Source organism: Anomaloglossus baeobatrachus, chromosome 5 (assembly GCF_048569485.1).
Source record: "Anomaloglossus baeobatrachus isolate aAnoBae1 chromosome 5, aAnoBae1.hap1, whole genome shotgun sequence".
Classification (NCBI taxonomy): domain Eukaryota; kingdom Metazoa; phylum Chordata; class Amphibia; order Anura; family Aromobatidae; genus Anomaloglossus; species Anomaloglossus baeobatrachus.
The window spans coordinates 325690973-325703883 of record NC_134357.1 but is presented as its reverse complement, the minus strand read 5'-3'; the positions used below and the strand labels follow the sequence as shown (position 1 = coordinate 325703883).

The following is a 12911-nucleotide window of genomic DNA, read 5'->3' as shown; positions in this document are numbered from 1 at the left end:
TGAATAATAGCCCTCTTAGAGAGGCAACACAAAGAAAAACCACAAAGGAATTTGATGTCTGGGGCGACACCACCAAACAAGTACATAGATCTAGACAAGGCACCACTAATGGTCAGTGAGGCATTCAGAGTGATGGTTGAAGAGGCACTAAAATGCGTCAATGAGTCCTGTCAATTTGTCAGGACTAGAGATGAGCTACCCCCCAAGTGTTCGCATTCGGTTCGTCGAACAGCGGGTGTGTTCGTCAAACGTTCGACGAACACCTTCAAACCCCATTGAAAACAATGGCAGGCAAACACAAACACTTACAAACCCATTATACATATAGACATACAGTTAATAATAAAAATTGTCACTATACTTACAGGTCCCGCGATGCGTCCTGCAGACTGTCTACCGCCGCTTTTCCTTCCGATCATCGCTGTGCCCTCCCGGTAATGAGCACTGATGACAGGACCTTTCCGTGATGTCATAGCATGTGACCAGTCACGTGTGTATTATCTCATTGGCTACAGACTGGTCACATGGCTATGACGTCATGCTACTCGGGCACATGCTTGGCTCACCGTTCCTGCATGTCGGTGCTCACAGAGCAGCCCACATGCAAGGACTGGATGCCACAGCCGGTGAATAGTGGCACCGGGAATCAGGTGATCGGAGATCACCGTTGCTATAGTAACCCACCTGTCAGGTTACTATTGCAACGGTGGCAGCGGTGACATCAGCAATTATCAACCCGCAGCCTCTGCTCACTCATTGAGGGATTAGACTGCACGGGGGAGGAGCATCTTCCTCCCCTGTGCTGTCTTATGTAGCAGAGCTGCATGGGTTGAAGGAGAAAGAAGACAGAAGATCAGGATCATGGAGGGGTGAGAGGGAGTAATAAACATGGAGTCTTTAAGTGTGTCTGTGTATTTATATCTATTAAAGTATTTTTTCTCTGTATGGTGTCTTTTTTTTAACCATTTATTGGAGATTTTTAATGGCTGGGTCAAACTTGCCGGACATTAAGAATCTCTGGCTTAATACTAGCTAGTAAAACAAAGCTAGTATTAACCCCTTAACACCCAGCGAGCCATGAATTTTATGAAATAATTAAAAATAAAATGACATGGGCTTTGCCCAATTTTTGTGTCCAGCCAGGTACAACTAGGCAGCTGGGGATTGTAATCCCCAGCGCAGGGTGCCCAAGCTTTCTGGGCACCCCAGCTGTGAATTGCAGTCTGCAGCCGCCTCAGAAAATGGCGCTTTCATAGAAGCGCCATCTTCTGGCGCTGTATACAACTCTTCCAGCTGCCCTGTTGACGGGTGGCTCGCTGGTTAATAATGGGGTTAGGGCTAGCTGTATATTATCAACTGGCCCTAAGCCCGAAATTCATGGTGTCATGCCAATATTAGACATGGCCACCATGAAGTTCTAGTACAGATAAAAAAAACACAACACAGAAAAATATTTTTTATTAGAAATAAAAGACAACACAATTAGTGACTCCATCTTTATTGAAATAAAGAACCCCCTTACTCAGTAATCCTGGGTCAAGGGTCCCGCGCCGTCCAATCCGGATCCAATATCATCTGATCAGTTTGCTGGAAGGTATACCGATCAGATGATGTGTCAGGTTCAAGGGCCTGAATCACATGACACACCAGCTGATTGTATAAACGGCTTTTATACAATCAGCTGATGCATCAGTAGAAAAAAAAAACTATTCAATTCTGTCCAGACTCCTGTTCGATCACTGCAGGACCCGGCGGTAATCATGTGATGAAGTCTCCTGACGGCATCAGCTGATAGTTTAGCCAGCCGGGCGGTAAAAAGCCAGCCTCATCGCGAGACTTATATGATCAGCTGATTTCATCAGGTGACCGGATCAGCTGATCACAGCCATCGGACGTGTCCAGGGAGTCTGCACACAGCCGGATCAGGGGTGGCGGTACCGGGAAGAGGAGCTAGAAGCGGACATGTCGGGAGTCTGCAGAAAAGTGAATATGATATATTTTTTTCTACTGTTCACTTTTGATTTCGCAGCTGCTTCCACATCCCGTCCGGATATGGCACAGGACGGGAGCGGACATGGCGTAGGACAGGAGGTGGAAGCAGAGGTGGTGGTACCAGAAGGATTCATGCTTCTGTTTACCAACACAAGGAATCCTCTTCCTGTACACGTGATTGTACTACCCACCCCTTGCATTTATAGCTGTGTTTATAGTCATAGAAACACTTAGGGTCCCGTCACACATAGTGACGCACCAACCATCCGACCAGCGATCCGACCTGGCAGGGATCGTTGGTGCATCGCTACATGGTCGCTAGTGAGCTGCCAATCAGGCAAAAAATGATAGCGACCAGCGACCAGCCACCAACGACCCGTGTAAAGACGCTGTGCTTGGTAACCAGGGTACACATCGGGTTACTAAGCAAAGCGCTTTGCTTGGATACCCGAAATGTACCCTGGTTACCAGCTAACCGCAGGCTGCAAGCGCTGACTCCATGCACACGTAGCTGTAAAAAGCTACAGTTATGCTTTTGGTGATCAAACCGTTATCGAACATAACCTCGAACTCTCGAACGTTAAGCAAATCGTTCGAGTTCATCGAACAACTCGAACATCGCCAAAAACAACTCGAATTTGAAATTGGTGAACAGTTCGATTCGAACAACGCTCATCTCTAGTCAGGACTCCTGTCCCTTTTACTTGCCTTCTGATCAACTGCATGCTGGCTTTCACTGATCCTTTCTAGAGCAGTAACATTTTTAAAATTTCTCCCTGAAAAAGCCATGCTTGTTTTTCTTTTGTTGGACTAGTTGAATTTTTGAATGACACCATCCATTTTATGAGATGGTTTACTCGAAAGTGGGAAAAAAATGCAAGTGAAGTGACATTTTTAAAAAGATGCATTTCCACAATTGTTTTGGGGAGTTTTGTTTTCTCAGTATTTTCTGCAATAAATATGACAGATAAATATGAGTCTCCATGTCAGTACGATTAGAAGGATATCAAAACTGCATTTTTTTTATCTAAAGGGAACCTGACAGGTCTCTCATGCCTTCCAAACCACTAGTATCTGTATATTCATTTATAAAAACCCTGCACAACAAGCCCAGTATGCTAGATGATACATTAACATGTCCACAAACAAAAAAGAAGGCTGACATCCACAGAGGAGACAAAGATCAAGCTCCTTCTTTGCTTCCAAACATGTACAACATGCTGGAGAGTGTACACTTGGTTTTATAGACCCAATGACGCGTAGGGAAGAAAGTTGGGTGAAATGTGCAGAGGGCTGCTGATGATGCCAGCTCTTTCAAATCATGTTATCATGCCCACAGGGGTGTAATGCCATGCTGAGTGGGACAACTGGTCTGAGGAAACTAATCACCCATTGACTAGTCAAAAGATTATTTGCATATTCAAAATAGTTTTAAAAATGGTTATTTTACCCATCTGATAATGTGTCATCCAGTATATAGGCCTTTTAAGGTATTAATAAAGGAATATACAGATTCTGGTGGTTTGAAGAGCATGAGAAACCTGTCACATTCCCTTTGAGTGATCAGTTCCATAGAGAAATCACAGTTTGTTGGCCTGGCGCTATAGTGTGAGTAGGTGTGTCTAGCCAATACAGAACCTCCCTACATATTGTGAATGATACAGTGACAAGCCCATACTTCTTGAATAACATTATTAATCCAGTCATTGTGCCACTGCATGAACAACACAATTCTTATTTCATCTTCATATACCACAATGCTCCAGCTCATTGAGGTCACATCATTAGGGAACAGCTGCTGGAGACTAAAGTTCCTCAAATCGAGTGGCCTGAACTTTCTCAAGACCTGAATCCCTAAGGATACTTATGGGATCAGCTGAGTCACCATGTAGAGGCTCGAAACTCTGTACCCCAGAACCTCAATGACCTGAGGGAAGCCCTTCAAGAAGAGTGGAATGCCATGCCTCAGCAGACAATAACTCAATTTGTGAACAGCATGAGACATGATTGCCGAGCTGCAATTGATGCTTAAGGCCCCATGACAAGTTATTGAGACAATGACACTTTTGGGGAATTATACCCACTACCCTTGTTGCTTTTGTTTCAATAAATTGTTTGAGATTAGGAACTGTTTGAGATTAGGATCACTTTTGCATGTTTCAACTTAAATGCCCTACTTTTATTATAAAGTATCACTGTAGTGTGAACTTTTTATGTTTTGAATACATTTTATCCGAAAGTCAAATATCCCTAACCTTTTTTGAGTAGTGTATATGTATTTTTAACTTTTTGTTTTAAATTTAAGAGGACAAAAGGGTAATGATTTGAACTTTTGTGTTTTTGTTTTTTCAATTTTCCTTCTCACCTTGTATAGTATTTAATACTACCCTTAGGAACGTGCAATTGTGGCACACCAATGGTCATGGGAGCCACAGTGGCATTGTTCTCCTCAACGGGGGGGGGCGCAATGCTATGCCTGGAAGCAGAAGGGAAATCTACTTGTCAGGTACAGTCGCACACAATACTTCCTAACTCAGACTAGAAGGGGGAGCTCAAGTCCTCATTGGGATGAACTTTCCTGTGCATTCTGGGCTGGGGCGAGATTAGCCAGGTGAACAGGAAGAGAGACCTCAGAACTGGGGTACCAGGGAAAGAGAACGGTCACTGTTAGAGAGCTGTCTGCAAACTTTCCAGGACCGAGCGCTGAATCAGGAAACCAGGGTCCTTGACTGTCAGGTGCTAAAGGCCCAGCAGTAAAACTGGAGGGCAGGAAATTCCACATCTCCTGGTCCATCAGAGACTCTCAAGGTAAAGTAGCACAATAGAGCCCGGGGCTGCGGAAATACAAGCGGGCCCTACATGCAGCTCGCGCTGCCTGCCACAGCGACCCACACAGAGAGCTCATTAAGGAAGGCCTTCATTCCACCTGGCAAGGAGAGATTCCCCACTGCTACCAGGCTGACCGGAGCACTGTAACTTTGGGACCATAACAACTGACCAGTAAAAGGTAAAAGAGGCTACCAATCTGTTTTGTCCAGTTACTATCGGCGTCCTCAGTCCTGCACCCCAACGTACACCCCCATAGACTGCCACCTCCATCATCCTCACTGAGGCCTAGCTTCACCTACGGGAAGCTGAACTATCCTAGCTGCGACACCATCTGCACCAGAGGAGAGTGACCACAGAGGTGGGTAATCCCTGGCCGATACCGCAGGTGGCGTCATGAGACAACCACTACTCCCAACATCTCCATCCCATCCTTCAATCTCTTTGTGGTGTACACCTCGGGGCCACAAAGCCGGGCAGGGCCACTCATGATATCCCAGACCCGACAACACCGGCCCGGTGATGAGTGACTTAACCACTGCCCCGTGGGTGCTCTATTTTGGCATCATGAACAGGATAACATGCCCACAACAACGGGTACTCTGCGCTTTACAGAACTGTGTCAAAATGTATTGCTTAAAAAGGACAGTCGCCATTGACTATTCCGTGTGGGAAGAGAAGGGGAGTGCCATCGTGGGTGGAACCAAAGAAGAGCGTGAAATCATGGATGGAGTCCAGAAAGAGCGCGAAGGAGAGTCCCACTGCCGGAAAAGAGCAGGAGATCACTGGTTGAGGCATGTCCAGTGAGGAAAGATACAAAACTGTCCCTGTTGCCAGAGCTGCAGCATAAACCCCAGCTCCGGTGCTACTGTTTACCATGCTGTGCCTCCCAGGAGCAATGTGGCTACCCCAGTATTCTGGGGAGGCATATGCCCTGGCTGACTTCAAGAAAAGACTATACAGTTTATTCTTGGTGTACCCTATGATGGAGGACCAGAAAGCCAGCGTTCTTATTGGCCAATTGATCGGGGCAACTCAGCGAGTAGTCAAGCCAGGTCGGAGACAGATAAAAGAGTGGCAAAGGACATTTTGACTAAATTCAAGGAAACTTTCGATACCCATACAGCAGCTGAGATAAAGATGTGATTTTACAGATGCAAACAAAAGGTGCAAGACAGTATACCTTCTGAAGGCAATGAGAGCTGTTTGGCAGGTGGAAACGGAGGGGGTGATAGATGAGAACTGCCTGCTGACTGATCAGTTCATAGAGGGGCTTCTGTCCGATGCCCACCGGACCCAGCTGCGCATTGTGTCCATGCAAAACCCTAACCTCAGCTTTGCAGAATTTAAAGACCGGGCCATCCGGGTGTTGCATGAGCTGGATCACTGCAGCGCTAAGCTTCAGCAACCGGGGTTGGTGCCAGCTACACCAGTGCTGGTGGGAGACAAGGAACAAGCCATGGGTAAGGACTCCATCAATGAACTGCAGCTCCAGATCCTGGAAATGATCAAAGGTATGACTACTGTGACCAAAGTGGTGCAATCTAAGCAAGGGGATTATGATATGGGGATTAAGATATAGTGATTAAGATATGGGAGCAATTTCCAAAATCTCTTCATTATAAAGCAACTACTTGTGATTTCACCTTATGCTTTTCTAAAAGAAAAGAAAACTAAAACATGATTGACCGATCATCCATCCATCCATCCATCCAAGAACTGGATTGAATTTGTACCTATATGAAGAAACCAGATTGATTTCAGATGGACATTTCCTAAACATATGGTTTGGTTTGTGGACTCATTGATGATCATGTTGGATTGACATATTAGATAAAAGTAGTTTTATGGTTAATTAATAGAGATGGGCGAATAGTAACTATTCATGTCCAGATAATGCTTACCGAACACCGAGTACTATTCCAGTATTCGACACAGCAAGAATAATGCTCGAGTTCCCCATTGACTTGCATTAGGGTCCTTATTTGTGCGAATACCTGAATAGTACTTTGGGGTTAGTTATGTATAATAATCCGAACACAAATAATTACTATTTGCCCATCACTATTATTATTAACCATTAAAAAAATGATTGGTTAAGAATCATCAGCCAGAGGCACCAATACACATTTTGTCCATACTTGCAATTACATTCATTCAACTCGGCCGTTCAAGTTCAATGACACTTGGGGACAAATGAAAAATCTTTTTTTCAGAATAATCTTTCAGCTATGTATCTTGGCTCTGACTTTCAACCTAAAGATTTGAAAACCGGCCATCTAGATTTTATACAATTACAGTCTTTTGATTAGTCACCAAAAATGATCTTTCATAAATTTTACCCAATGAGTGATCATTTTGGTTGATATCATTCATTTATATAAGTTAAAATCTAATATTTGTAGGCACATTTACAGTGTTAAATATGAAGCTATGTATTGCTATGTATAGCATAAAAACACAAAACAGTAATATAGATATCTTCTCTCATAAATCCCAGTGGATAAAAACGTTCTGAGGATTCACTACACTCATTTTATTCTTCTTAGAATCCCCTGAGCCCAGGATTTTTGTCTCCACTCAAATCCAAGTGCTGTAAGCTCTTTAAAGAAGGCTTTGCATCCACACCTATTCTGTATACTGTTAATAAAAAAGATTACATTTTATATCTCTATAAATATTCTTTGGGTTAGTGTCTGCGATTTATGCACATGTTTTTCTGTTTGGGTTTTGTTAAGTAATGTAATTGGCAGAGGTCATACATTACATAAATATGGGTGTCCAAAACTCTTCATTGTCATAGACATCGTATTTTGTTCTTTACCATTTCTATTCACTAAACCATAGACTACTAGCGCTGACGCACCTTCGTTCCAATGATCTTGGGGTTGTAGCAGTTCGACCCCTTGTAGTATGTCGTCACTTCTGATCACAGAATGTTCAACCAAAAATGTTATTAAAATGGATATACCGGGGGCGGACATTTGAGTGGTGCAACCTGTACAGCCGCACAGGGTCCTGAGAGCTAAGAGGGTCCATTTCCAACTCAAAAATAGGTGGAACTGAGCATTATGATGGGCTATTGGACTGGAAAGGGCCCATATCTTATTCTTGCACAGGGGTCCTTTTCTGTCTGTGCCCTACAGTGGATGTACTAGCAATGGAAAATATGCACTCGGTGGAGGCCATAGCCATAGCGCTGACACATACACTGATGCCCTTATCCTGACTCTAAAGTGACCATATGATAAAGACCCGGAGGAGTCAAAACGTCAGCACAAGATGTGTTGCTTATGGTGTTCATTAATGTCATTTGAACAATAAAATTTACCTCTGCATTGCAAATTGAGAGAGTGTGGTGAATCCTTCAATTATAGTGGATGTACTAGTACTACCCCTGTCCATATCCCTCATCAGGGGTCTACCAAATGATGACTTCTTCCCTTGGCAAAATCCGTTGTTTTCTAGAGGTCGATTGTAGCTTTAGTGAATTTTAAATTTAAGAGTAGTATCATTCTTAATGTTTAATATCAAATGATTACTGTATCTCAAAGAAACATGTTACAAACATGTGCAACTATTTCAGACTCCTGATGTGCCTACTAACTTGCTCTATTGAAGTAAATGATTCCACCTGTTTGGTTTTCTTTTACTATGTTTTTAGGTACTTGGTCAATTATAATACACTCTTAAGATAACTAAAGGGTACTTTACACGCTGCGATATCGGTACTGATATCGCTAGCAAGCGTACCCGCCCCCATCGTTTGTGCGTCACGGGCAAATCGCTGCCCGTACCGCACAACATCGCTAACACCCGTCACACGGACTTACCTTCCCTGCGACGTCGCTCTGGCCGGCGATCCGCCTCCTTTCTAAGGGGGCGGTTCATGCGGCGTCACAGCGACGTCACACGGCAGCCGTCCAATAGCAGAGGAGGGACAGAGATGAGCGGCCGGAACATGCCGCCCACCTTCTTCCTTCCTCATTGCCAGGGGACGCAGGTAAGGAGATGTTCGTCGCTCCTGCAGTGTCACACATAGCGATGTGTGATGCCGCAGGAATGAGGAACAACATCGCTACTTGCTAGACAACAATTTTTGATAAATGAACGACCTCTCATATACCAATGATTTTTGTCTCTTTTGCGATCATTTAAGGTCGCTCCAGCCTGTAACATGCTGCGATGTTGCTAACGAAGCCGGATGTGCGTCACAAACACCGTGACCCCGACGATATATCATTAGCAGTGTCGCAGCATGTAAATGGCTCTTTACTCTAAAATAGCCATATACAATGTTGTTGTTAAGTGAACATGCACAGATATACCGTACCCTCAATAATACCACTTTACGTGATAACGACTTTTTGTGCTGTCAACGTCGTAAATATGAGAATATAAATATAACATACATTTCTAAATCATTTGATTTTGTAAGTTTAGAAATAGATAAAGAGATCTTTAGAAAAAGTATTTCTAAAGATCACATATGATATGCTAATGACGCCAGGGTCTAGTGGTGATGGCGCTACTTCCTCTGGCTAGTCGGGCCCCTTAGCATGTAAGCACGCCCCTGTGGGCGTGCTAACATGCTAATGAATGTGCAGCGTCAGAGGTTAGTTGCGCTCACCCGCTCACCTCTCTGCTGCCATCATGTCCAAATCATCGATTTCGTCTCAGCATACATGATCCTGGACTTTTGGTTAGGCTAGGTTCACATTTCTGTTAAAATGTATCAGTCACAATCCGCGGCTATGGTAAACAACGGCATCCGTTTAGCGGTTTCCGTTGAGTCCCATAGACTTGTATTAGTGGCGGATTGCGACTGATGACCTTGTGTTGCATCCGCTGCGTCGCGGTCAGTCATTTTTTGACTTACCTCCGGGCAGGAGCAACGCAGAATGTAACGTTTTTCTGGCCATCAAAATTAACGCGCCGCGCAGGATTTCATCGCCATCCGTCAAGCTTGTAATGGATGTCTATGGTGCTGGATTCCGTCGTAATCCGTCTTACAACGGAATCCAGCGCTGGATTCTGTCATGCTCTACTGAGCATGCCCAGCATGTTTGACATACCCACTGGGCTGTCCCAAACACAAACGGATCATGACTGATCCGTCAAAAAAACGGACGCATAGCGGATGTAACGGACGCGACGGATCAGTTTTTTCACAGGATTCCTGTGAAAGGAATCCTGTGAAAAACACATCTGTTGTGTCAGTTGACATCTAGAAAACAACTGATCCATTGCTGACGGACCTGATGGATTTAAAACAACGGAAATGTGAACCTAGCCTTATACGCACTATGAAGCTGGGTGTCTGAGTCCTGGCTTCAAACCTCAGCTGAAACACTCAGCTGAAATCGAAGACTTGGATGCGATGGCAGCAGAGAGGTGAGCGCAACCATCCTCTGACGCTGCACATCCATTAGCATGTTAGCATGCCCACAGGGGTCTACTTATATGCTAAGGGGGCCAACTAGCCAGAGGAAGTAACGCTATCACAACTAGTCCCTGGACTCATTAGCATATCAAATGGGGTCTTTAGAAATACTTTTTCTAAAGATCCCTTTATCCATGCTACTATAGACTGGGACTACTAGGCAGGGGTTAGCAATATGAACCCCAGAACTGCTCATGGTTCTGGGTACATATTGCACCTGACAGGTTCCCTTTCATCAGTCAGACTCTAACCTATACAAGATGGGGAAGACCAAAGAGCTTTCGATGGATGTCAGGGACAAGATCACAGACCAGCACAAGGCCAGAATTGGCTACAAAACTATAAGTAAGATGCTGGGTGAGAAGTAGACAACTGTTGGTGCAATAGTAAAACAATGGAAGAAATACAAAATGAGTGTCAATCGACATCGATCTAGGGCACAATGCAAAATCTCACCTCGTGGGGTATCAAGATCATTAGGAAGGTGAGAGATCAGCCTAAAACTACACAGGGGGAACTTGTTAATGACCTCAAGGCAGCTGGGACCACTGTCACTAAGAAAACACTTGGTAAAACATACGCCGTAATGGCTTAAAATCTTGCATGGAACGCAAAGTCCCACTGCTCAAGAAGACACAGGTGCAGTCCCATCTGAAGTTTGCCAATGAACAGCTGGATGATTCTGAGAGTGATTGGGAGAAGGTGCTGTGAGACAAAAATTTAGCTTTTTGGCCTTAACTCAACTCGCCGTGTTTGGAGGAAGAGAAATGCTACCTATGACCCAAACAACATCGTCCTCACTCTCAAGCATGGAGGTAGAAACATTATGTTTTTGGGGTGTTTCTCTGCTTAGGGCACAGGATAACTTCACCACATCAATGGGACAATGGATGGACCCATGTACCGTAAAATCCTAAGTAACTACCTCCTACCCTCTGACAGGACATTAAAAAGGGGTCGTGGCTGGGTCTTCCAGCACGATAATGACCCAAAACATACAACCAAGGCAACAAAGGAGTGGCTCCAAAGGAAGCACATTAAGGGCATGGAGTGGCCTAGCCAGTCTCCAGACCTTAATCCCATAGAATACTTAAGGAGGGACCTGAAGCTCCGAGTTGCCAAGCGACCTCCTCAAAATCTTAATGATTTAGAGATGATCTGCAAAGAGGAGTAGACCAAAATTCCTCCTTACATGTGCACAAACCTCATCATCAACTGCAAAAAAGTCTGACTGCTGTGCTTGCCAACAAGGGTTTTGCCACCAAATATCATGTCTTATTTGCCAGAGGGATCAAATACTTATTTCTCTCTGCAAAATGCAAATAAATTTATAGCATTTATACAATGTGATTTTCTGGATTTATTTTGGATATTCTACCTCTCACTGTTAAAATTAACTTACCCTTAACGTTATAGACTGTTTATGACTTTATCAGCGGGCAAACTTACAAAACCAGCAAGGGATCAAATAATTATTTCCTTCACTGTATGTATTATGGTAACAGTTCTTGTACATAATTGTGCTGGAAACTTTGAGCCACAAAAACAATGTAAAAATTCATTATAAACAAAAGTGTTTTCACCTAAATTGTTGGTGCTGTACAACAAGACCCTCCTCTGCCACCAGCATGGATAATATTGAGGATATCAAAGAAAAGATCAAAATCTTTGGGTAATGGGTTGGATGATTCATCATTGCTGACCTTGAACAGCACAACACCCCTAGATCCTCTACTTTTCTTTGATGTCCTCAATTATACATCATTGACTCACAAGGTCCTCAGCAGTAATCAAATGACACTAAGATGTTATTTTTTCAGAAACACATAAGAACCATGCACAACATGTATTAAAAAAACAGCAGTTTAGTGTCAATACTAGGTAATTCAATAGTATAACAAAACCAATAGCACAAATGCAACCAAAGAAGCAACATACAGCTAACAGGTTTGTGTAGAAAGAAAACTAAGTCTAGATCCACACTTAGATATTTGTTTATTAAGTCATATTTTAGTTGACTCTACTCACAATACAAAGGACACATAAATTAACCTCAAAGACTGAAAGACTGTCACCTTTATAACTTAACCCAGCCCAGTCCTTCACTCACCTGTCATGGTGTCTGAATGTTGCCCTGAGTTATTCAGGTTGTGCACTCGGACTATATAGTCGGGAAATGACATCAAGTAATACTCAGAGCTGTATTTATAACTGAGGCTGGCTATTCTCCTCCTCCTTAACTTAATTACAATTTAAATGAGCTGGGTGAGGTTCAATACACTTTCATCCCGCTTTTCCTACCAAACTAGTAATCAGCTTAACATAGAAGAATGTAAGTAATGTAAATAGTCATGTTCTATGTGTCCCTGTACTCAATGACTTGTCTTTATTACGGCCTGATGCACCCTACAAGCAGTGCACCAGTCTGTTCTAAAGAACTGTACGTCACAGTGGAAGAAAACAAAACTATGTCAATGATTCACAATTTTCTTTCTACTTTCATCAACTTTTTACAACTCATGCGTACGTATCGGAAAAAAACTGTGAATTTGTTAATAAATCTGCACCAAATTTTCGTTACCAGTGTACACCACTCAATCACAATATTATTACCACTGATAGAATACATTAAGAAAATTGATTTTCTTGT

The 12911-nt window shown here is 43.4% G+C and overlaps 1 protein-coding gene across 1 annotated transcript in view; it reads right to left on the bottom strand.

Annotated features, from left to right (window-relative positions):
• LOC142310060 (protein-glutamine gamma-glutamyltransferase E-like) overlaps nucleotides 1-12428 on the bottom strand; it is a 71418-nt gene extending 58990 nt beyond the window's left edge. The window contains exon 1 of the mRNA XM_075347532.1: nucleotides 12372-12428. Within this exon, the coding sequence (XP_075203647.1) occupies nucleotides 12372-12378 (7 nt within the window). The 5' untranslated portion in view covers nucleotides 12379-12428. The remainder of the gene's footprint in view (nucleotides 1-12371) is intronic.
• Between the last annotated feature and the right edge of the window lie 483 nt (nucleotides 12429-12911).